The 26,186-nt window shown below is 40.8% G+C and overlaps 1 protein-coding gene across 2 annotated transcripts in view; it reads left to right on the top strand.

Moving 5' to 3' along the window:
- Nucleotides 1-26,186, top strand: part of PCDH15 (protocadherin related 15) — a 751,423-nt gene that overhangs the window by 637,767 nt on the left and 87,470 nt on the right. For both annotated transcript variants that reach the window (XM_065407245.1, XM_065407244.1), the window contains exon 25: nt 17,608-17,735. In XM_065407245.1, coding sequence (XP_065263317.1) covers nt 17,608-17,735 — 128 coding nt within the window. The remainder of the gene's footprint in view (nt 1-17,607; nt 17,736-26,186) is intronic.

Here is a 26,186-nt window from a genome sequence, read left to right as displayed (position 1 = left end):
GGAAAGATCCCTGTATGCTGCCCCTCTGCCGCCTCCACCGCGTGGCTGTAAAGCAGTCCAAATACTAACATTCCCCTCCCTAATTTAAAGCAGGGCGTCATGTGTGACATAACCCTCATGAGGATCTCGGAGACCGAGAGGGGAAGGATGCTGCGTGAATGCATGCAGAGGCCTGGGCCATATGCCGCCATGCTGTGCCGCGCACTGATCCCCGACTACCTCATGGACTCATGGCGTGGGAACGTGTGCTACCACGGGGGACCAAACAAGATTGCCCTGCCGTTGAACCTCGTGCGCATGCTGGAGCGGTACCTCCAGGAGAGCTATGCGGAGCTATCACAGGAGGACTGTCTGTCCATTCCCGGGCACATTGACCGCCTTTTCCTTTAAGTTGAGCATAACGGACTACAGAGTGGAGGGGCCGTGTTGTGGACTAATCATGAATATCCGGACAGTACTTGATTTTCTATACATAGTTAGTAGAAAAAAGTTTACTAAGCCAACTAAATCATGAACAACAAATTACTGATATAGTTATTATTCCTGTTTTGTTATTAATAAAAGTTTCTATGTTTAACTGAGTGACTGAAAAGCCCATTCTTAACAATATAAATATTCCACTTATGTTAAAATGAAATGTTTAGATGTTTAAAGCACTCACTGCTTGATCCTTCCCCTGATTCGGTGTCCGGGGTAAGGGCTGTGGACGGTTGGTAGGGGATCTCGGTAAGGGTGATGAAGAGCTCCTGGCTGTCGTTGAAATCAGCGGTGCAAGCGCTGTCGACTGCCTCGTCCTCCTCATCTCCTTCCTCATCTTCCCCGTCACCTAACATTTCCGAGGAGGAACCGGCCGTGGACAATATCCCATCCTCGGAGTCCACGGTCACTGGTGGGGTAGTGGTGGCGGCCGCACCTAGGATGGAATGCAGTGCCTCGTAGAAACGTGATGTGTGGGGCTGGGATCCGGAGCGTCGGTTTGCCTCTTTGGTTTTTTGGTAGCCTTGTCTCAGCTCCTTGATTTTCACGCGGCACTGCGTTGCATCCCGGCTGTATCCTCTCTCTGCCATGGCTTTAGAGATCTTCTCATAGATCTTTGCATTCCTTCTTTTGGAGCGCAGCTCTGAAAGCACGGACTCATCGCCCCACACAGCGATGAGATCCAAGACCTCCCGATCAGTCCATGCTGGGGCCCTCTTTCTATTAGATTGCACGGCCAACTCTGCTGGAGAGCTCTGCATCGTTGCTAGTGCTGCTGAGCTCTCCACGCTGTCCAAACAGAAAATGAGATTCAAAGTGGCCAGACAGGAAAAGGAATTCAAATTTTCCCGGGGCTTTTCCTGTGTGGCTGGTCAGAGCATCCGAGCTCAGACTGCTGTCCAGAGCGTCAACAGAGTGGTGCACTGTGGGATAGCTCCCGGAGCTATTACCGTCGATTTCCATCCACACCTAGCCTAATTCGATATTGCCATTTCGAATTTAGCGCTACTCCTCTCGTTTTCGAGGATTACAGAAGTCGAATTTAAAAGAGCTCTATTTCGAACTAAGTAGCTTCCTGGTGTGGACGGGTGCAGGGTTAATTCGATGTAACGGCGCTAAATTCGATATAAGCTCCTAGTGTAGACCAGGCCTCAGTAACATTCAATCTCTGCTTTTTCCTTGCTTTAGAGGGAAGTAAGCGGTACCAGCCCTTTTCTTGGTGTAGCTTCCCCCCGCTCCCCTTCACCAGCACAGCTTCTTTGGCTGGCACACTAGTGGGAAGCAGAGCCAAAGCTCTTCCCCTTTCCCACAGGCTTGTGCAGAAGGAGAAGTAGTTACCCCCCGGTGGCTGCTGTCTTCCCCGCTGTGTGTTGTGATCCTGGATGCAGTTAGTATGTGCAGTAGGAGTAAAGCTGCTTACTACTGAATCATTATAGTACACAGCACTTGACTACCTGTGGGCAGATTCTGCTACCCTTGTGCATATGGTTTAATACCTTGTTGTGTGAGTCTTCCCATTATTACTCATTATTTTAGTGAAAACACAATTATTGGCAATATTAGAGAGTGCACCTTGAATTTAGTTCTATGCTAGTTCAATGCCTACTGTTAAAATCATTCTGTACTAATTTTGGAACTTCAATCAAGATTTTTCAAAATATTTTTAAAATAGTAAAAAAAAATTGCACACTTTCTTACAAAATAGTCTGAAAGGTAGCAATAAATCTATTCATGCAAAATATGTTTTGCTGTACAGGATTTATGGAAACAGCTACTTCACAACCTAGTATCTTTGCTAAGACAATGAAAAGTTCATAAAAATTTCAAGTAGTTGGAGTGAATAGGAATACAGTTTCTGGAATATGCCATAGAACTAATTAATTACTGTACATGGAACCTCAGACATTGTACAGGTGATCTAACCAAAAGAAGCAGTTGAAATAATTTCAACAAAGCTTTTAAAACCTATCCAACTTAACCTCAGGGAAAGAATTTGAAAGTGAAGCACATATTGATTATCATGGAAGCCTCTTCTTCCTTAAATAATCATCCTATAGGTACAGATTTTTTAACAATTGTGTATATACATTTTAAACTATATCAAATTATATTGACAGTAGAAGAAAATACAGCCATTGGGGGTGGTAATGAGGCAAAGTGATTGGTTCTTGCCTGGTGGAGCTAAAGAAGGAGGCAGGTGGCTACATAGACAAGTAGCGATTTTGGGCTCCATGTTTCAGTCCCACCTTTCCCGCCTGTAGACTAGTATGCTGGATCTCCCTGAATGCCAACGGCAAGGCAAGGATGATTGCTAGTTTTGGGGTCTGGAAAAGATTTTTATCATATGATAAAATTGGCAAACTGCCATATGGTTTTCACCTTCTATCTGACATATAGTAGGTCTGTTTTAATGACAGTTGCCACAGTGTTGGCAGGTTCCAGTGCAGTTGCTGGGTTAGAAAGTGTTCATCTGAGGCCCTTGTAACTCAGCAGGCTTGCCTGGGTATTAGTCCTTGACACAGCAATGCTGGCCCATACGGCTGCTCTAATGGCCCTGGGGTGGGCCGCCAATCAGCTCTTCAGCAGCTGCCTCAGCTGTTGAGGCGGGGTGCAGGAGGGGGCAGAAAGAGAGCGGCAGGTGGGAGGCAATCAGGGGAGGTGATTACAGAGGAAGGGGGGTGGGAAGAAGTGGAGTGGAGGTGGGGCCTCAGGGGAGGGGAGGAGACGGAGGGGGTGGGGAGAAGTGGAGCGGGGTTGGGGCCTCAGGGGAGGGGATGGAGCCAGTGTGGGGCACCCACCAGCAAAATCAAAAGTTGGTGCCTATGACTGCATTAGCCACTCCAGCCCATCTGGGTCCTGTTTCCTTCCTCCAGTCCACCCCTCCTCATCCCCCGTACATTTGTGCAATTCACAGGGAATGATGTATGGGGACAGAAACATAATCAGCCCCCACAATATTGTATATCCCAGGTTATACCACCCCTGGAAGCAGTGGCCCCTCCGCATGTTCGAGTCTGGCAGCATGCAGGGAGAGGGCCTGGCTGCTGGCCCCAGTCCATCTGCAGCCTCTGCGGGGTCCACCAGCCAGGACCTGAGCCACCCAGCTCCAGCAATCAATTCTGGGGCTTCCTTTCCCTTGGGGGAGGCTGAATTGGGGGCAAGGCTGGCTCCCTCAGCCCTATGCCACTGGGGAGGGGAAGCCCCAGGGCCGTGATTCCTGGTGCTGAGCATCTCAAGCCTTGGTTGCTTGGGTAGTGTGGGGACTGGTGGGCCCTCAGCAGCTGTAGCAAGACTCAGGACCTGGGCTTCTAGCTGCTGCTTCGGCCTCTGCTGTCTCTGGCTATGGGAGGTTGGATTCCCCCTCTCCTTGTTGCACCACTGCTTTAAATTGTTTTCTCAAATATTCAGAAACACTGCTGTAGATTTCCAAATAAAGTAGAGACAATTTGATAATTACGTGTAACAATTTCTGCATATATTGAAGGAGCTCCCCTTATCAAACTTATCTCAGACTTGACAGGAAAACCCAGGAATATTTTTGCCACCAAACAATTAGTTTCTGCATTGGCAATACGTTTTCTGAACCTAAAGTCCATCAGACTCATTCAACATTGTACTGGTGACTTTTCCTGGGAATTGTGAAATTTTAAAGTGAGCCTGAAAAGCTCTGAGTTCCTTAAAGTAACTTGAGTTTCCCCCCCCCCCCCATTATATTAAGGAACGGTGTGATTTTTTTTCAAGCTTTTATCGTTTAATATAGCTTTTATCATTTAATATATTTAATAATGTTGTTTCTCCTGCTAACATGATTGTTCTTTTGCTGTGGATAATATAGAAGAATAGTATGTAAATACAAAATGTGATGTTTAACTAATCCTCTTGGTGAACTGAAATTCAAGGTCTGCACTTCCATGATCTTTGGTTCTGACCTAAAAAAGCTCTGTTCTTCAAGACATAGTAGGGCAGTGCAGATATATCAGCCTCTTATCAAAAAGCCACAGAGTGAAAGTTAAATTCAAAGTGAAGTTTGTAGCAGTGGGCTAAATAGGGTAATAACTTTTTAAAGGCTGCTGAACTAAGCTTCAATTTGTAACACAGCATTTTCAAAGGGTCATGCAGACAAAACAGGGCTGGCATACAGTGAAAAGTAATTAAACACTACAGTGTCCATCCATCTGGGAAATGATTAACACAGCTAGAATAGGGCATGATTTTTTTTCTACTTCTGCTTATTGAAAAAAAGAAACCCCAGAAGGGAGGAATATTGAAGCAGATTGATTAAGCACAATGGATTCAATCTGTGATGAATCTCAATAAAATATAACGCAACAGTGAAGGTATCACACAGACTATTTAAACTGCTAAACCTGAGATATATATGGGAAATTTTAGGTGCCATTAACTTTGAATATTAGCATGGCCATGCAACAATACATTAACTTAACGCACAAGTAATAAATCTAATAGAAACTAATTCTGTTACAACTAAGCAAAATAAATATTTTAAAAAATCTTGTAACAATCTTATATAGAAAGGATGGTCTAATGTCACTTAAATTACTTAATCTTGTGCCTCAGGTCCCCATCTATAAAATGAGGATAATACTTCCCTAACTTACAGGGTGTTGGGAGGAGAAAATCCACTAATGATTGTGAAGTGCTCAGATACTACAATGATCAGGGCCATAAAAATAGATAGAAGGAATAAGAAGCTTCCCCCAGAGGTGATGATGAATTGGCAGAGTCCCTACCTTGTGCACTCAACACATTACACAAAAATACTGAGTTAATGCCCAAAACTTCCTTTTTTCCTGGGTTATATTTGTACCTGCCCCACTGATTGATTGGAAAAGATCAAACCCCAGTATCTAATCCATTGTCACCATGTTTGACATATATTCCAAATTGTATTGGTATATCTAAACAATGCACAACATTTTTTCAAGAGTATTTTCCCACATCATCTTAGCTAAAATATACAAGGCTGAATTTTTCACCACCCTAGGAACACATTCCTTCTTGGGGTACAATTCTGGCTCTTGTGAACTCCCACTGACTTCACTGGAGCCAGGATTTTCACCTCTGATGTTTGTTTTCTTTTCCAAAATTCCGTTGTCGCTGCTCACCCATTTCCCTTGTAGTACTCACAGTATAACAATTGCAGTATATTCTTTAGGCCATAGTTTCTTTGTAATCTTTGTTTAAAATATTGACTAACTTATGGTTTAACTAACTTACTGAGCTGACATTGTTCCTGCACATCTGTGTATTGCATTTGTATTTTTCCCCCAAACTCCATTCTGTACCAGTGAAGATATGAGGTTGGATTGCATGAAGTCATATTACCTGAGAGCTTTAAATAGTTTCTCACAGTCCACTCTCTGCAGCTAGCAAATGATGCAGCAGTAATGTTACTCTACCTGCGGTTTTACTTTCTGCAACATCCCCAAACCCATCACACTTACTCAGAACCATTCTCAACTTTACCAATCTCTACACTTGAGGTCCCCTTGGTTCCATTAAGAATGATCTGTAATGTACACATACCTAAGTTCGTGTTGTCATTTGCTGAAGGATTTTTATAATCATTGTCTTCCTTTCTTCTGTGTCCTTTGTAATTTACAAGGGAGTTTTTCCCCAAGGGACGGTGTGTCACTGGGGCACTAGCACTTCTACCTATGTTATATTTACTTCGACATCTGCTCCAGTTTAAGAATCAGTCCTCACTTTTGGTAGAGAAATCTTCACTTGCATAGTTACCTTTCACCGGAGTCTGTCCTTTTTTGCAAAGGTAACATATACCTAATTAAAGGACATGTTGCTTATAATATACACTCTCATGTAGCATATACAGTGAAAATTCAGTAACCAACACTCTTGTGCACTATTTACCATTGTATTCTATAGAGAAAGTGTTGTATAATGTCACAATATATATATATATATATAGTAATGGGGCAAGGCCAGATGGCTATAGCAAAGTAGTGGGAGACAGATATATTAGCCACAGGCTAAACAAATCCCTGTTACCAGGATAAGCAAATGGCAGTTGCTCCAGGTCAATTAAGACACCTGGGTCCAATTAAGATCTTTCCAGAAGGCAGGGAAGACAGCTAGGTTAATTGGGACACCTGAAGCCAATCAGGGACTGGCTGAAACTAGTTAAAAGCCTCCCAGTTAGTCAGGTAGGCGCGTGTGTCAGGAGCTGTAGGAAGAGGCCACGTTGTTGGAGATACTGAGCAGTACAAACCATATCAGGCCCTGAGGTAAGGGTGAAGTAGATATTGAGGAAGTGGGGGCTGCTGTGGGAAAGTGACCCAGGGAATTGTACATGTCCTATTTCTAAAAAGTCAGCTACCATAGCTGATACTATTAGGGTCCCTGGGCTGGAGCCTGGAGTACAGGGTGGTCCCGGGCTCCCCCCTTTTGACCCCCTCCCCCCCGATTAATCACTGGGAGATAACAGTGACTGTGCAAGGGAGGATAGCTTCTCCTCATCTCCCTTGCTGGCTGATGATGAAAATGGCTCAGTAGGCTGTGACCCTTGCCTCTAGAGAGAGAAGGGCTACGTGGAGGGTCACAGTGAGCCTCTGAGGCTAGCGAAATCTGCCAGGAAACATGGGACCCACAGAGACAAGATCAGAGCTTTGTTACACTCACTCTCTCTCTCTCTCTTTCTCTCTCTCTCTATAGAGAAAGAAAATGTGTATAAAAAAATTATAATACATACCATATGATATAGTTGTTGCATTCCATTCTTGATGGATAGGTAACTGTAGTGGAAAGTGCTGGATAGATAAATAATGCAGTGGATAGATACTTGCAGTACATGCTAAAAATGTCAAGGTAATCATGCAGAAATAAGTTACATACCTCCCCTGTAATGGAGAGTCCTTGACATCTAAATTTGATTTCTATACTTACCTGTTGTATATCTTTCTATTTTCTGGTCATCGTGTTCTTTCTTGATGAGTTTTAATTAGATTATATGCTACTCTAGAGTTCCAGGGCATTGAATTGATGAACCACTGTGGAAGTAGATGACACTGAAATGATGAACCACTTTGGAGATAGGTGACTTTGAATGAACCATTCTGTGACATGGAATTAATGTACCATTCTGGTATTAGATGATGCTGAATTGATGTAAGTTCCCTTGTTAGATACCACTAAATTGATGAACCATTTTGGAGTTTGGTGACAGTGAATTGATGAGCCACTCTGAAGCCAGCATGGCACAGGAAGAATGAACCATCCTGGAGTTAGATAACAGTAAATTGATTAACTGTTCTGCCACTAAATGATACCGAATTTTGAAAAATTCAAAAGTCAAATACTGAGTTCTCAACTGTGTGGTAATCTAGTTGTTGATTGAACTAGACACAAGAGTGTGAATTTACATCATATCATTAAGCAAAACTTAAAATGTAAACATAACTAAAATTTGCCCATAGAGTGAGTGGCACAAATTGATGGCCAACTAATCTTTAAACAAACAAAAACCCAGCAATAAACGAATGAGGAAAGAAAATAGAAAATGATATACTGCTTTGGAGTAAGATAACATTATAAACAGTGAGTTAAACTGAGTTATTGTGAAAATATTAAGTTAATTGATGTAAAAATCATCTCTTGGGTTATAGTGTCAGAGTATAGTGAATTTGAAAGCTTAGAGACGCTAGGCTGAGGAGTCAGCAGATTGGGATGTTGAATCATGGATGATTTGAAGTTTTAATTTATTTAGATTGTAATCTCTTTGGGGCAGGGTCTTTTTATTATGTGTTTGTACAATGTTTAGCACAGTGGAACCCTGATCCATGATTTGGACCACTGCAGTACAAATAAATAAGAATAATGAATAGCTTCCTTATGGAGTCCTGTGAATTCTCCCTTATTGTTAGGGAGAAAGACAGAGGTAATGACAGCTATGCAAAAACTATGTATGAGGGAATGTGCTGCAACTTGAGGATGACAGTCTATAAATCCATCACAAGATGGGGAACCCCTGTCCAAAAAAAATGTTGAGAACCAATGAGTTAAAGGCATACAATAGTACATTTAGTTATTTCTTGATTCGAAAGCACTCCTAGAAGAAGGGGTAAACTTATAATTTTTTACCTCTTTTGAATATGAACATTTAAAAGTTGCTTGCAATATCTCAACATCAAGAGACCTGATATTGGGGAGAGCAGCAGTTAGAGCAACCAACTAAAATGAGACAGGGACACAAAAATATGATGATGAAACACGGAAAGAAGAGGTATGTATGGAAAAATACAGAGGGAATTAAAAAAAAAGAGAGATCGCTGTGTAAGGATGGAAGGACAAAGAAAAATTGAGAGAATTAAGGAGATGAAGGAGACAGGGGTGATACATCTCCAAATTAAACAGTCCCAGTTTTAAAAATCAAAGTATTTGTATGTCTCTCTTCCCTAATATGTGACTAATCTGTCCTCTACTGAGGAAACACTGGTATTTATGTCACTTTGCTAAGGAGAGGCTAACAACAGAGCCAGAACTTATGGCTTCACCTTATGATATCATTTAATGCTATGGATTACAAGGACATTATGAATTCCATAGAGTACAGAGGTAGACTAAGGGATTGGTCTAATTTCTTCCAGTATTCATAGTTTCTAGCATTTGACTTTAGGATTATGTTTTTTCCAACTCAGTTCACATGACCCTTCGAGTCATGCTGAAGACCTGCTTACTGTACAGCTGCTGACAATAGTTGTCGTTCTTTATCTTGAGCTATCACTACTGTACACGTGGTGTCCAAGTTTAACAGTCCTCTGTGGCTGATTCAGTGGAGGTAGCCTTAAGGCTGTTCTGGTGTCTATCTTAAAATGGTCATGGATGCAAACAGATGGTTTAAAAATAAAACCTTCATGGACAGAGGTGTTACAGTTGGGAGACAATGCCTAGTGGAAGTTTCATCCTCATTAAATGTTACGTTTGATATGTCTCATTGCTCCTGTTTTGTCAGCTGTTGACAACTACCTACGTTATTTTTAGCTGTAGGTTGGTCTTATACAGAATGTATTCTAACATATTTTAAAAGATCTTATCACTTGAAAAAGCAATACTATGCCAAAGTCCTCAGCTACTAAAGTGATGAGTATTCTGCAGAAATCAGACTGATAGTATGCTAACCAGTGTTTTCACTTTAATAATAGACTTCAGTTTTTCCTGGTCTTCTCTCGTTCTCAGAACATTGCTTCCCAGCACAGCTGAATGCCCTAACCACCAGGCTATCGAGTGAGTCTGACTTTTTCTAGCCCAATGACTATTCAAGTAAAAGTGGACAATGAAAAAACACGAGTAGTAGGTGTTGATAGGGGGACATCTAAACTTGAGAGACTCACTGAAACAGGAACAAGAAAGCTTTGGGTGGGGAGGGGAAGAGACAGACATACTTTCTTAGGAGGGGACTCCTGCTTAACTGTGGGTCTGCTGAGATCAGAGAAAACTAGCTGAGCTGGAAAGGCTCCATGTTTGGAAAGAGAAGTCATGAGCTGCAGGGGAAAGATCTCTAGGGTATTCAGGGACTCTGCCCAAGCCCAAAAAATTCTCCAGATTGGCGAGGAGCCTGAGGCCATGAAGTGCATATAGGTTCCTTTATTTTGTATAGATTCTGTGTTTCTCATGCTATTAAGTAAAGAATAAAGAGTTTTAGAATTCTGTGCAAAGTTGGCTTTCACTATTACTTGCCCCTGTAAGCCAAAAGGCTCATGCTTCTGGTGGGATTCTGGGGAATGTACAAGAGCTGCTGGGAAGGCTTGGGGAAGGTGGCACTAGTTACAAGGCCTAGGGATTGAGGGATCCCCATTGCCAAGGGAGTGACAAATATGAGTCTGCATCTGAGCATGTGCCACAAGGCCCAAAGCCAGGAACAGTGCCTAAACTGTGCCACCTCCAGCAAGTTAAGTGCATGTGGAATTCAGAAGCTGGATCCCTCCCAGCAGTGTGGTGGGTAATTAACTAGGTCAGTGACAGGTGCCTAAAAAGGCAGTTAGGCACCTGAGTCCCTGTGTGATTCTAGCCCATAGCAATTTGCATCAAAATGCCCTTGGAATATGCTCTGTTGATTTTTATTTGGGTTTGCCAAATCTGTTATACAAAGATTGAGCTCAGTTGTAGATATTTATTTAACTTGCCAAAGCACAAAGTCCTCTTAGAAGATTATTAAAATCACAGTAAAGCAAACTATTATTGATGCCTGTCCAATTATAATTCTCATTCAGTTTGATTAAAAAGAAGAGCCTGCTGTTATTTGCTTCAGAGATGAACACATGTTCTTAACCAAATTCTAGATTTCCAGTGTTGGAATTACTATTGTGTGAGGGACATAGTGTATTGTAAAAGACAAACATAATATAATCACTAGTAAAAGCATGATGTAAAAAGGATCTTGTAATGCACAAGTCGTAACTTAATAACATCCTCCTAATACCACAATGCTCAGTAAACACTTCAACATCACTTCAGTTCAAATTCATATTCCTTGTCAATCACAATGCTGCAGTGTTAGTATTGACCAAACATATTTGCAACATTTAGATAAGCATTTTAATGTGGATCAGCAGGGTAAATCAGAGTTTACTGGAAGCATGTTGGTCACTAGGGGGCCAAAGATCATGAAAATGTCAGAAAACAGGCTCAAAAAGAGAGCACAAATGGGTGGCTATTCCCCTCAAAAGTCAGGGAAATTTTATGGAGTTAGTATAATCTTTTCATATGGGCTTTTTTGGGGGTATTCTGAGAGACTATTATGCAAAGACAGCCTGTAATAGTCTCTGCCGAGATTCGGCCCTCAGCAGGGCTGTGGGGTATCCCACCGCCTCGCTCTGGTCCGCCGTCAGTCCTGGTCCAGCAACAGTCTGGGACAGCAAACACACGGTTAGGGTCTCAGGCCCCTAAGCAGGGGCTAAGCCAATAGGTCAGAAAAAAAAACGGGCCCCCAATCAGGGCGGGGCAGCAACCACGCAGTCTGGAGCTCAGACCCTCAAGCAAGGGCTGAGTCAATAGTTCGGGAACCCAGGCCCTTAAGCAGGGGCTGAGTCAATGTTTATAGCAGCCCAGGCCCTAGGTCGGGGCGGGGCAGCAATCAAACAGTCAGTCAGGAACCCAGGCCCTTAAGCAGGGGCTGAGTCAAGGAGCAAGAGGTCCCAGCCTCTCTAGGCCAGGAGAAAGGGGGAGTCTGCCACCCAAGGAGTGGGTGGCAGGGGGGACGCAGGCCCTCCCACTCCACTGCGCCCCAGCCCGGGGCCCTAGCAGCGGCGGAAACTCGCTGCTTTCAGTGGGGATCCTGGCCGCAACACACTGACATAGGCTCTGGCAGTGCTGCCCCCAGGCTACTTCCCCTCGTAGGGTACCTGAGCCATACTAGTGTCCTCGGTGCTCTCCACCAGCATCGGTTCCTCCGGGTAGGTAGCGAAGGGTATGCTCAGCTCCTCCTTGGGATAGCTGGAAAGGGGCAGGCTCGGCTCCTCCTTGGGATAGCTGGAAAGGGGCAGGCTTGGCCAGTCCTCCTCAGGGTACCGGGCGAGGGGTAGGCTCAGCTGGCCTGGTGAGTCAGCAGGCCAGTCACGGCCTGCTGCTGTCTCTCAAGCGGGAGCTCGGCCACAGACGTCTGCTCTCTCCGCCGGCTTGTTCTCCACTGAGCTCTGCAGGCGAGCTTTTATACTTCCGGGTCGGCACCATGACCTCTGAGGGGCGGGCGCCGGACCCGGTGGCTCCGCCCACGTTGGTGTTAGGGGAGGTTCGGCCCTCAGCGGGGCTGTGGGGTATCCCACCACCTCGCTACACAGCCATTCAGACTTTAAACAGAAATTTTAAAATACATTTAAATCACTCCGTTCCATTGTAACGTATTTAAAGGGAAAAAATATGTGTCTGACATATCATGATGTCTCCCTTTTAGGTGTGCATGGTTGTGTCCTAATGACAATTACCTTTTACCATATATTTTACCAACATCTACATGTCTTTCTGCAGAGCTTCTTTATTCCATAAATCATGCCCTTCTAAACTGTCACATTTCGCAGTGGGAAAGGAGAAGTGTGCACAACTGTAATTCTTTTCTGTTGCATTATATATTTCCAGTTTGATGGGGGTTTTGACAAAACACGCATTATGAATCAATGTACTCTAGCAAAATTTACCTTTTCCTTGTTTTGGAGATACTATAGTCAAAGGACTTTCTATATTGAAAAGAAGTACTTGCTTTTTCAAACAATAAAGTAACAGTACACAGGTGCCTGAGCCTGCTCCAGGACAATTGAGAATTTAGAAATCAGTGCAGGTGAGGGAGGAGGGAAAGTATGGCTCCAAATCACCTCTTCAAGCTGTTTGGCGGCTGAACCAGCCTCCATCAAGCTTTTAGTTGCCACCCAGGAAGAATCACTGCAGTTTAGCATCCTCTGACTGGCCATTCTACTACACAAATTGGGGGAGGAGGAAACTTCTTAATTAGAACTGGTTATGCCAACTTTATGCCATCCAGTGATTTACCTACATCAAGGGAATTTCCAGTTGTCCCTTAGAACAGCTTTCTAGATCCGTTTCACTGCCTGAGCAACTCCAAGGAATGGAATGGGGCTGAAGATCTGGCCCATAAACTTGATACTGAGCTTGCTTTATCTGAGCCAATGCTATATGAATTGTGCATATATTTGGCACTTTTGAATTGAAAATGAATTATGAGCCACTGCTTTCATTTTGCATGAACAGTCAGTTATATGTTGTTTGCCCTCCCAGAAAATTATCTCTTCCTCAGTCCTTTGTCTCCTCCGATTTTGTGCAACAGCTCTTTGCAGTACACCTCACTGAGAGAGGACATCTTTGTTCCTATATTTAAGGCTGTGTGGAGTTAGATTCCAGAAGCTCCTATTGTCACCTGGAAGGCTGAAGGACCTTGATGTCTTTTGAGGCAATCTGTGTGAAAACCCCACAATCCACTATTTTTCTTTAAAATTAGATTATTAAAAATAGAGAGAAACTCGGATTAAAAGAAACCAGTTGCATAACATATCTCCTCTGAATACTTAGCCAAAGCCCAGATAGGTAGGTTCCCCTTACTTAATTGCCTTGAAGACAGGAAACTATCAGTTGAAAAAAATTTCCTTCTCTGACTTTGACTTGTACAGTGTGGCAACTTCATGCTGTTTTGTCCAGAGACCGATGTTTTCCTCCCTTAACTGACCAGTTTATTAAGTCCTTTGATCCAGGGCAGTATCCCTCCATTTTACAAAATAGTTCTCTGAAGGTAAACACAGAACTCGGGCTGCGAAGCTGTGTTCTTCAAAGTTCAGGAGATGGTCCACTGAGGAGAAAATGGCCCTTTAACAGTGATTAATAGTTGTCCTTCAAATTCCTTACTACTACTTAACTGTATTATAGTATAGCCCTCCACAGATGTTTTTGTCTAACTGGACACAGTTTATCCAGGTCTCCCTTTAAAACCTTCTGTCTCAATTTCCCCTTCCCATGAAATAAATCAGTAGTTAGACTCTATTCACATGTTATGTTATTCAGAATAAGCACTTCAGTTTTAATTATCAAACTCATATCTAATGCATATCATGCAAAATAATTTATATGGAAAGATGGATTCCAAACCTAGAGTCATTAAGAATAAAGTTTTACTGCAGCATTACACCTAGTGGAGCATGAAACATTTGCTTTCAAAAGAGGGCAGTAAATATTGTACCTTATAAGCATTTTAACTGCAAGAGTATATTCTAGTTTGTGTACTATATTCTAGTACATATTATACTATGGACCAGACAGTACTTGGTTCTTCATTGGTGTGCAAGAGCAGAGGCAACAAAGTGCCTTCCCCTGCCTTATGTCCCTATGCAAACCTCAGACACAATCCCATTCTCTGCTTTTTGAGCATAGGTACAGGAAGAATCTGATGCTGTAATTAGACTCACCATAGGGGCAGGGCTATGGTGGAGCCATGGCCCCATCTCCCTTTATACCAGCCCCCCCCCCCCCCCCCCCCCCCCCCACACACACACACACAGTTGAGGTGCTGCAGGAGGAAAATGCACACCGTGCATTCTCATAACAAGAGTCCAGGATTTCTCACCTCCAGTGCAGGCTATTGCTGAACAGCCACAGTATAGATCTGTGTGCAGTGAATACTACTGATGAAGACTTTTAAGGTGTGCTGCTATAGGCTGTCTATATTTTAGGACAAAGGAATGTGTGTAGTTTGGTTGGTAGTCCTTTTGTTGCACTCAGCTGCAGATTGAAAGCTGATAAAAAGGAAGAGTTAAATAAGCAATTCACAGATGCTGTGTTTTCCTAACTCTGTCAGAGCCAATGAAATATAAGCTGTGCATAAAAATGAGGCAATGAGCTGAAATGAAGGTGTTAGTGAAATTTAAATATGAGTGAAGCATAAAGCTGCAGCAACAGTATATATGTATATAATTAATTATTGAAGAATGTTGAGGTTCTAAATAGCTGGAATTAGTAGACACACTAATAATAGCACTTTGCTTTTATATATAGTGACCTTTATTTGAAGTTTTCAGAGCACTTTGCTGATGTTGAGTACATCAACATTCATGCTGCTCAGAGAACTAAAAAAAAAAAAAAAGGTTTCTAGCAAAATACAGACCAAATTTTTCCAAATCATGGGTTGATTTATATGTGAATGGCAAGCATTAGGGAAAAGATTGTTCATTTGCATTACAAATAACTCATATAGGTTGCAGTGCTGCTGTATTACTAGCAATGAGCTTGACACAATTAGAGTTTTCCCTACAGCAGTAGTCTACCAATGCCAGCCATTGATTTAACTGTTTATACTCAGTAGGTCAAGGTCACTTACACACATTACCTGTAATCTTGCTTAAATCTTTCTTCCCTGAGGGGGAAATGCAATGAAGACAGGGCCTGAGAATCTCATTATTCTTGACAGGGCTGCAGTTTCTGAGTAAACTACAGTAGGTAATACTAAAAATCCAAGTATGCTGTCAGTGTAACGAGGTATATTTTTATCTTTTATAGAAGGCTGATATTGGCCCTTCGTTTGTAATTTGATGTAATAAATAATGCAATAGTCAAAACAGGAAACATTCTAATAAAATATAGATTTAGATCAGATACCTTCCATTGTTGTATGCAGTGCTGTTGTAGCCATGTTGGTCCCAGGATATTAGAGAGACAAGGTGGGTGAGGAAATATCTTTTATTGTCTCGCTCACCAACAGAAGTTGGTCCAGTAAAAGCTATTCTTTCATCCACCTTCTCTAGACACTGTTCCTACATATAACAAAGTTACCTGTCAAAATATAGCTCCTTTTTTTTTTTAATACGTAGAAGGGCGATAGCTTGTTATGAAGCAATTTTCCCATGGAATGACAGCACCTACAGCTTGTTCATTTTTATCTGTACAGATCAATGTGGAAAGGGAATAACTGATTATTCTGTTGCCAGAATGCCATTTCCTCATACATTTTAAATCTACTATACTTTGAACATTTTTCTCTGACTTCAGTTGTTTTTATGAAGTCGTCATGTTTCTAATGTCTAGGCCTTCAGTTAAACGTATCATCTCTGGTGCCTTTGCCAAAGCAGGAAGTGGCTATTTTCTATTAAAGATACACTACTGCACTCTTTTCAATATGCCATTGTGTTTTAACCAGATTGACAAAGCAACCGCTATGAAGTAAGCGTGCTGTACAACACTCAAAATAACCACTGATTACTACCAAGTAGGATAACCAACTTGAAATGAAGTGATTTGTCAATGGAAAATGCAGTCTTTCTCAACAAACTGGCTATCAGCATTTTCAACAGTGATTCCTTTCTGGATTATGGAGTATGGAAAGAGACAAAATTACATTACATTTGCCGTGTAGATCACTGCACAAGTTCATCTTTGCTCCAGATGGGCTGGCACATTTTGCCAGAAGGTTTTTTGTTTTTCTTGTGAAGAAAGGAGATTATTTGTGGTCATTATTGTTCATTGTGGTAACTGAGATTAGTTTGATAAAACATAATTTAAGGGCTAATCCTGCACACAGATGTGCCAGAAGGGAGCATAGATACCCTGGTTCAACATGTAAGCAACCAGGTGGACTACATCCTTGATACACAAATATACTCACCTGACACAATAAATTAAAATAGTCATTGAGAATTCTTAGCAACTTGCAGGAGCAAGTCCATCAGCTGTATATGCTGTATGTCAGCAAGCAGGTGTATCAGAGGAAGTATAAAGAGCACCCCACAGTATATTGCATTGCCCTGCAATGTAGAATGCTGCTATGAGCAGGCAGAATTCCTTATGTAGAAAATGCTCCTGCCAGCACTGTTGCACATACTCCTTGTGCTGGTTTGCTGGCCCGACATCAGAATTCAGTAATAAGTGTTTAATTAGTTACTAATAATTAAAAATTTTAAAAGAAAGTTGTGTGCAAATTAGAAAAACAGTTGATGATATTTATAATGAAGTCTTGACAACTAGTGTACATAATATATTTTTGCTAAACCTCAACAAATGTGTTTATTATTCCTTTAACAAACAACTACTGTGTAATGTATATTTTAGTACTATTAAAGGGACAATGTGAATGGTTGATAAGGGAGCAAATTTTAGCTCCAAGCTTCCAAGAGTATATCGTAAGTAGGGTGACCAGACAGCAAGTGTGAAAAATCGGGACGGGGTGGGGGTAATAAGAGCCTATATAAGAAAAAGCCCCAAATATCGGGACTGTCCCTATAAAATCGGGACATCTGGTCACCCTAATCATAAGTAGTGATAAAATACTGATTTTTAAAATAATGCAAAATACCATAACTGTATCTTTTTTAAAATGTATGTAATGGCCCTGATTTATGTCCAAACTGTGCTTCTCTTACTCCCTATTTTCAGTGTTAATTTAGTTTTGAGTAAGAGGAGGATCTGGCCATTAAAAATTTACCTTTTAACATGCAAGAATAATGTAAAACCTAACTGTGCAATTATCTTACCTAGGGCTTTTTGTTTGTTTTTACAATTTTATCAATGTATTTGTTTCAGTTGATCTATTCTTTAATGGTAGAGCATGAGCCATTCAAAATTTATTCTCAAAAGACCCACATGTATTTCTTCTTCTTTTTTTAAAAGGTAACACAGCCAAGGTGTTTATTGAAGTGCAGGATGAAAATGACCATGCTCCTGTCTTTACCAAAAAACTCTACATTGGAGGAGTGTCTGAAGATGCTAAAATGTTTTCTTCTGTGATGAAAGTTAAGGTGGGAGTCAAGCTATTTAAGTACAGTTCACAGGCTAAGGAAAAGTATTTACTCACTGGATTAAATTTCCACAGGAGGTTACAGTAGATGCATCTGCAAACTATTTGAGCTCCTGCTACATTAACAAAAATTCACACTTGACTTGTGCAGATAAGCAAGTAAAATAGGTGCAGAATGGCTAATTATCTGTCTAAAACCCTGTTCATGCATACAAATTTGGAGTTTTGCAAGTATGTTGGCCCCATAATCCAGTATTTTCCTGAAGCAAAACTCCCTTTGAGGTCAATAGAGTTTTGCCTAAGTAAGGATACAGGATTAGTTTCTTTGTTTAGCTTTGGATATTTTTATTTAAAGATTTGTAGCATTATTTTTGGGAATATGTCAATATATGGCCATTTCCAACATGCTTTAATAGCAGTTTCTGCCTAAAAGGCTTCCGAAGTATTCTTCTGCAGCACGTTAATGCTTTGGTAATGAAATAACAGTCAGCCTCTGTTTCAGTTCAGGAAAGCAATTTTACATCTGTTTGCTGTATGTCATAAATTTGGCTGTGGTTAAAACAAATTGTATAGGGTAAATATTTTTTAAAATACATTCTATTTAGGAGAAAAATAACATTTTACTTAATAAATTAGCTTTAAACAAAGAATGTTAAAACTGGAAGTGTCTGGTTCCTATAAAATACTGTATGGCCATAATCTTTAGTGTTCTACAAGACTCTGTTTACCCAGGCCTGTTGAAGTTAGCTTTTCTCCCCCTCTTTTCCTTCTGCATTTTGTATCACTTTAAACTGTTGTGGAAAAGCCTGAAAGTTGCTGATTCTAGATTATTCACAAAAGGTCACAGAAGCTTGACCTTCCAGGATATTTCCCTTATCTTAACCTAGTGATTTGTTTGGAACACCAGAAATCTAATAGAGAATGACAGAAGCTTATTAAAGCTGTCCATTATTTACCTCAGGTTAGTGTCCTTCATCAAGTTAGCTCAGAGATATTAAAAAATACTGGAAGGCAGGTAAGCACTGAATATTAGGAAGGATCCCTTGGTCTTACCTTGCCTACTGGTGCATAATATTATTGCTTGTTTTATTTATTTTTCCCCTTTTGATCTCATTCAGATCCTCAGCCCCCAGGAGGCTGTTTCAGTGGCACACAGCAATCTTAAATCTGTTCTAAGAGCGTAGCTGGGAGTTTTCCTAAATGGTGTAGGGGAATCCTTCCACTGCATCAAGCTGACATAACCTGCTCTATGCCACCCTTTCCTACCTTCCCTCCATCATATGGGATGTGCTGGGGGCCATAGTGGGTGTGGACAAATTGTGCTTCCCTCCAATGACACCCAGTTACTATAACAGCTTTTAGGAGGCCATTGCAGGCTGCAATAAATTAGCCCTGAGGACAAACTTGCACCTGGTTGTCCCCAAATTAAGCTAGCACAAAAATGACTTCTAGCCGCTTTTGTCATCCCCCCCGATGTGATGTTCTGGCACAGCTGAGAATGCAGATAATTAGGCATTTTTAAATGTTTGGTGGTACAGAGACTGGTTTAGAACATGTGGGATATGTCTAAGAATAGGATCAGATACAGTGATTGTAATGGAATGATAAACTATAGTATACTATTCAGCCATTAGTTGGTGAAGCATGTAACATTCCTTATTTAAGCTAACCTCAGCCATGCGGGGAGAACATTAAAGGGTCTTATACTGAACACATTTGGTGTGTCTCTTGCTCAGAAGGAAGCCTGTAGCCAGTCCATATCTGGTACAGGAGTATAACAGTGATTGCTATTAAACCAGTGCTTGCATATGCAAAATATGTAGTTAGATATAATTGGATGTCTGTATATCTGATTCATCTGATATGTTCACTTTGGATTTATAAATTAAAGGTTTGGCATACTAAAAAATGTAGACATGGAAAATTGTGTTAAATATTTGAACTACAGAAAAGCTTATGATACCATTCTGCACAAGAGATAAGTAAGTTACTTGAGGAGATAAAGAAGTCTTAGCTATCAAACCCATAAAGATTTAAGAGTATTTGTGAGTGGAAGCATACGAAACTTAAGGAAGAACTAAACTTGTATTATGAATTAGGTCAGTCAAAATTTTCTGCACAGTGGAGTCTTTCTCCTATCTCTTCAAAGAGGCTCCTGGTTTTCTATCATTGAATTCCAGGCACAAACACCAACAATCATCAGTAAGGTGGGTCAGAAATACATGAAATAGGGACAAACTTGCAAGGGAGGTATTTGCCTTCACCCATGGCAAGGTACGTGAGATAATATTTTTTATGGGACCAACTTCTGTTGGTGAAACAGGGAAGCTTTCGAGCTACCTTAGTTCTTTGTAGCTCAAAAGCTTGTCTCTTTCAGATCCTCAACAGAAGTTGGTCCCATAAAAAATATGATCTCAACCACCTTGTCTCTCTAATATTCTGTGACCAGCAAGGCTACAACAACACTTCACCCATGGCAATCAGTTGATATGATCTGAAGGAAAGTAGTGGAAATCCAAGCAAAGCAAGAAATATGTACACTTTAATGGCTGTATCCTTCTCCCATCAAAGTCAGTGGTAAAGCTCCTTTTGAATTCAATAAGAGCAGACCCATAGGGAAATGGAAACTCCACACTACTTTACAAGGTATAAGAGAGTGAAAGTTGTTAGTTGAAAATAAAAAATACAACCCATTACATTAAGGTCTCTTTATTTAAAATGAAACAGAAAAATAAACGGGCATGTTTGGTGTAGTAAAGCAAACCCACAAATTGGATCAGTGTGACTTATTGTTGGATTTAACCAGTAAGTGCCAATTTTCTGAAAACCACTACTAATTAACTCATTTCACTCTGTCTTCACTTGTATCTATTTAGATAAAAAGGAATTCCTTTTTTTTCGTTAAATACAATACAAAAATAAGGCATTACTAAGTACTAATAAAATGAATTAGATAATACCATGTCTAATCTCAGTAGATATTACATGCAGAATCATTGTGAGTAGAATTTAATGAATGTTTCTTCCAATTTCAATTTTAAGAACCTTAGAAAAGTAACCATATAGCTTGTGTTGTAGAGATTATTTGAATTTCAGTTCCACTGAGAAACTACTTTAAGATTTTAAACACATTTTCTTGCATTATTTGTTTATTAATTATCATTAAATTTCTTAAATTAGAGTGGCTGTGAAAAGAAACTGATAACACATATTCAAGTATGCTTTTTCTCAAAATATTCCCATTCTTTCCCTTGCTGATAACAGCTTTTAGGGATCTTAAAATATGTTTTTTGTATATCAGAGAAATTTTTATAAATAAAAGATATGAAGATCTTCAGTACTGAAATGAAAGTTACAGAGCACAAACAGCCCACAGCCCAGGAGTGCCTAATTCTGAAATGAGAATAATCTTATCTGTCAGTCCAGTTCAGATCTGCCATTACAAATCAGTATTTACAGCAGCTACACACATATCGGGGTTCACTATTGCCACTGTTGCCCTCCCCCTTCCACTCCATCCCACCACCTTAGAGTATAAGATAGCAATGGTAGAGCTGGCCCAGAACTCTACCATTTCTGGTTCATGAGAAATTTCAGTATTTTGATATTTGGTTTCATTTTGAAATGGAATGAAACCAAATATTTTGTAATTTCTTATGAACTGGAAATCCAAGACACTTTTCATTTCAGAAACACTAACACATGGTGTTTCCAAAATGCTACATAGTCCCCAGGACCGGCAGCAGCTGACTAAAATTGATATTCTTGTAATTAGTAGTGGTAAAACTGACAAGAATGTCAATTTTACTCAGCTGCTGCTGGCTCTCTGAGGATCTGCACCTCTGGAGCAGCCTAGCCCTGGGAGCCCCAATGGTTTCCAGGCTCACAGCTCCATGGCAGGGAGACTGGAAATCCTGAGAGCCCAGCCCTCACTTAAATCAAGGTTTTCAGGGCTTCCAGCCTCCTTTGTGCAAACCCAGCAGCACAGAACCTGAAAACCCTAGTTAAAGCCAGGTACTTCAGGACTTTCTGGACTGACAGGCTCCTAGGTTCATTGCGTGTAGCCTGGAAACCCTGACAATCTTGGCATGGTGGGGCTGGCCAGAGCCTGGAACTCTCTGGATCCCCAGCCCTAGAATAATACGCAAGGTGGGGCTCCTCCAGAGCTGTGGACCTGGAAGACCAATCTGTCCAGCAGCCTGCTAGGTGAACTGGCAGAGAACCAGGCAGGTTTCTGTCTTGGTCAAAAGTTGTCCAAATCTGAACTCTTTTTAAAGAGACATTTCAGGTTTGACAAACTGGCATTTTCCAGCTAAATAAAGTTTTTTCTGAAAACTTCTGACCAACTCTAGTCAATGGTAAATATTTATTAAATGCATATAAATGGTTGGAAAATGTTGATTTTTGGTGGCTTCTTTTGTATATAACATTGCCCTCGGGAGGCCAATGAGTTTATTTTTAATTTAAATATTATTTTTTGTCCTCAAAGAAAATAATGATCGGTTGGCTGGTGATCAGTTATCTTTTTATGCTAAACTGCAGAAAATCAGAAATTATGGAGGCACTGCAGTGACTCTTTTAGTTAATAATGTGACACACTTTTTATTATCCCAATTTGACCCTCTTTTCTAGCTTCCACTTTTCTGCCTGCTCTTTTAAATGCTGTGGTCTCTAGCCAGAGTATAACTTTTGGTGTGTGGGTGGGAGAATGGTGTGTGTGTGTGAGGGGGGGGGATTGAGGTGAATCAGATAAAAATTTTCTGTATTATGGACTTTGAAGAATGAGATGTAATTTATTTAACTTTTTGAAAAGTTTTTAACGTTTTTCCCTCTTTTGTGTGGCCATGTCTGATAGCTTGATCTAGAAACTTCCATTTCATTTTATTCTGTATTACCAGCTGAAATCTGACACACACAACTTCTGTGAGAAGGTGGTGTACACATTTTCCAGTTACTCATTGCAGATTTTTGCACCTCTGAAAACTTCACCCAGTCCTGCTAGAAAATGAAAATTTCATCCAGGGTTTAGTGGAATTTAGAATCTGTATATATGATTGTGTCATCAATGTCTATACACTTGGTCAGACTTCTTTAAAAAAAATTTATATCACATTTACACTCCCGTGATAGAAGGAGACATTTCAGATGTTCATTAAAAGTCTCAGTGAAGTCTAAATGGGGGTGGGGGAGAGCAAATGTTTGATCTGACAGGCCGGGGAAAAGCAACCCCTGGATTCTGAGAGGAGGAGGGGAAGATGGAGGTAGGCTTAGCTGCTCGGGGAACTTCTCCCCCAGCCCTTCTCCAGAATGCACTGGAGGATGGGAGGAGGAAGGAGAAGAGAGGCAGAGGAGGAGCAGAGAATTCACTACCCCTCTCTACTGTCACTGGGTAGGCTGTGTATGTGCATTGCCCTTCCTGTATGTAAAGCCATCCTGATGCAGTTGTGGCCCTGCCCTATAATGGAGTTATAGTTTCAACTGCATTTCCAAGATGCTGTAGGCCAGACGATCGTCAGATTTTGGAGTCAGGTAGGAATTTTTCCTTCAGAGCAGGATTGACAAAGGGATCCGGTGTGTTTTTGCACCTTGCTTGCAGCATGCCAGATTCTAGTTTTAAGTAAATAATGCTTAAGTGCCATTTAAAAGTTGTAAGTGAGTTTGTAATTTAGTTGCAATTTGTTGCTGGCATCCAGTGCAGGTGAGAGCCTCAGAGAGACCAGCTCCCAGAGGTAAATATGAGACCAGAGAGAGAACTGGTAGACCCTATTAGCTTGGAGTAAGGAGGGAGAGACTGAACTCTTCTCATGCTCAGGTACCTATCATGTGCATCCTCATTTCCCCCTCGTGGGGGGAGGGTAAGAGGATTCAGAGGCAGCCTGAATTGTAGGGGTTTGACTGAAGAGGGTCAGTCCTGAATATTGGTTATTTGGCCTGAAATAACCAATATATAATAAGGATGGCTGGAAAACAAGAATTTCATTTTGGGGAAAAATTTTAGGTTTCAACATTTGATCCCATTCTCATGCAGAACAAAGCCAAGACCTTTTCCACCAAACAATGAGAGAGTCAGATTACCCCAGAAATACCCAATTGCTAAGTGGTTAGTGCACTCACCTAGGATATGGGAGATCCAGATTCTAGACCCTGTTCTGCCTTATTCAGAATGCCCTAACCAGCTGTCTCTCTCTCAGTCCCTTCTGTTACAGCTGTTCCACTTTGAAGATGTAGTTAAATATTCATTGAGAGAGAGAGACTGACTCTCTGGCCTAGTGGTCAATACCATGGGATGTGGAAGACCCAGGCTCAAGTCCTGGTCCAATCAGGCAGAATATCCCCTCCTTGAGAAGATTTCTCAAGTCCGGACAGGAATAGCTGCTCAAAACCAAAAGAGACCCACCCCAGATTTACTTAATAGGTCAGTGCTTAGGGCCCATAGCCTGGCATGTGGAAGAGCCCAGTTTCAAGACTGTAATCTGAATTGACCAGGGACTTGAACCTACATCTCCCACATCAGAGGTGAGTGCCATAGCCACTGGGCTGTTGCCTATTCTGGGGTGACCTCTCCCTCCTCCTCACTGAGAAATTTAATGGAAACCAATACAGTTCTATAACCATTTTGGTTTTGACAAATCTGCATTTTCTGACCAAAAACAAAACAGAAAGTCCCCAACCAGCTCTAGCATGAAGATCCTTTACCACTGCACTGGACCCAAATAAATGACTGTTACTTTTTGGGGGTGGGGAAGGACATAGCACTCCTACCCTAAAAGTAAAATGTTAATAAAGATGCAGCCTTCCACTTAAAATGCATCCCTATGTCTGTGTCTCATTTTCCTTTTTGTCCTGATCATTAGCTTTAGGAAACACAGGAAATGCCAGACTAGATCAGACCAGCAGTGTGTCTAGTCCAATATCTTGCCTCCAAGAGTGACTTCTAGCAATTGCTTCAGGGGTAGCAGGTAGTTTGGAGACAGGTTATACCATGAAGAAATTTCTTCCTATCCCCAATAGTTAGAAGTTGGCTTATGCCCTGAAATTTAAAGGCTTATGTTCTTGGCGTGTGTGGTGATTGTTTTTGTTTTTAATATATTTATTATAACTTTGAACTGTCTTGTTATCCATATACATGTCTGATTCTTTTAAAAATCATGGCAAGTTATTGGCCACTATGATACCTTGTGGCAATGAGTTCCACATTCTAATTGTGTTGTATACCATTTGTTTTGTATATTTTTATCATGACACCTTTTATTCTTCACCTCTCTGAGGTATACTGCCCTTATTTTTTTCCAATAGCACTTGTCATCAGTCTTTATTTCTGCTGTATCCTTAAAATGGGGAGATCAAAACTGAGCATAGTATTCTAAATGAGGTCATACCATTGATTACTATAATGACAATTACTGTTCTTTATTATACTGCCACTGTAAAGTCAATTGACAATGGTTTTGGCTGCTGTAAAAGGGTTAGGATGTTTGGGGAAGCAAAAGTTCTATAAAGGAGAGAGAAAATAAAGGCAGAAAATGACGTTTGTATTAAAAGCAATGAAAGGTGTAAGTTCTCCCCTGCTAAGTTTCAGTAAAAGAGTGTTTTTCCAGTGGCATAATGAAAAGAATAGTACCATTGTTCTGACATATAGAACCAATAATAAGTCAATGTTTGCCAGTTTCCCTTTACACAGAACGGATGAAGAAAACTGATGTATGTTCGCGTATGAATTAAGTTTGACTAAAGTTTACCAGGTTACAGAGATTTCTCTCCTATGTTGCAATGGTGAAATTTTTCAGCAAATACAGAAGCAGAATATGCAGGGTTGTTGGTTTTTTTTTTAAAAAGTATATATAATTCAGTTGTACTTCATAAACATGGCAGAAGGAAGATAAGACCATGCCTATGCATTACATTTTAATAGAACAAGTAGTAATTACATCAGCTCTTGTTGAAATTTAAATATGGTATCACAAATGCATTTATTGAATTGTGTGTATATAATTCTCAAGAAGAAGAAGGGGCCTTAAATGTTCACTATCCTTCTGTATGTTCTTCTTGTAATTTCTTAAATGATACTTGCTCAAAAATAGTGGGAAACTATATTCTATTAAGTGGTATGAGTGTTGAATCTGTAGCTGAAATACATTCTTAAAATAAAAGTATTCGTAACAGTTCATCTTGAACTAGAGTGTGAAAGGATTGAAGGATTAGCAGTGGGCATTGTTTGTCTGAGTCCAAGATTTCAAAACTTCAGTAGGAAAAAAATAATCTACAATAAACTTCCTCCTGAAAGTACTCATTAAAGTGTAGTATTCCATAAAGCTCCACATAACACAGGATAAAAAGTATCTGGGTAATTTTGATACGAACAAACCTTTCTTTTGTCTCAAAACCTCAAATTTTCACTGCAAAACCAATAGTAATAATAGAAGAGGTATAGTGGAAAATTGGCTAAGTTGTA

The sequence above is a fragment of the Emys orbicularis genome, chromosome 7 (genome assembly GCF_028017835.1).
Source record: "Emys orbicularis isolate rEmyOrb1 chromosome 7, rEmyOrb1.hap1, whole genome shotgun sequence".
Classification (NCBI taxonomy): Eukaryota; Metazoa; Chordata; order Testudines; family Emydidae; genus Emys; species Emys orbicularis.
The sequence above is the reverse complement of the archived record's forward strand: the minus strand, read 5'-3'. Positions and strand labels throughout refer to the sequence as shown.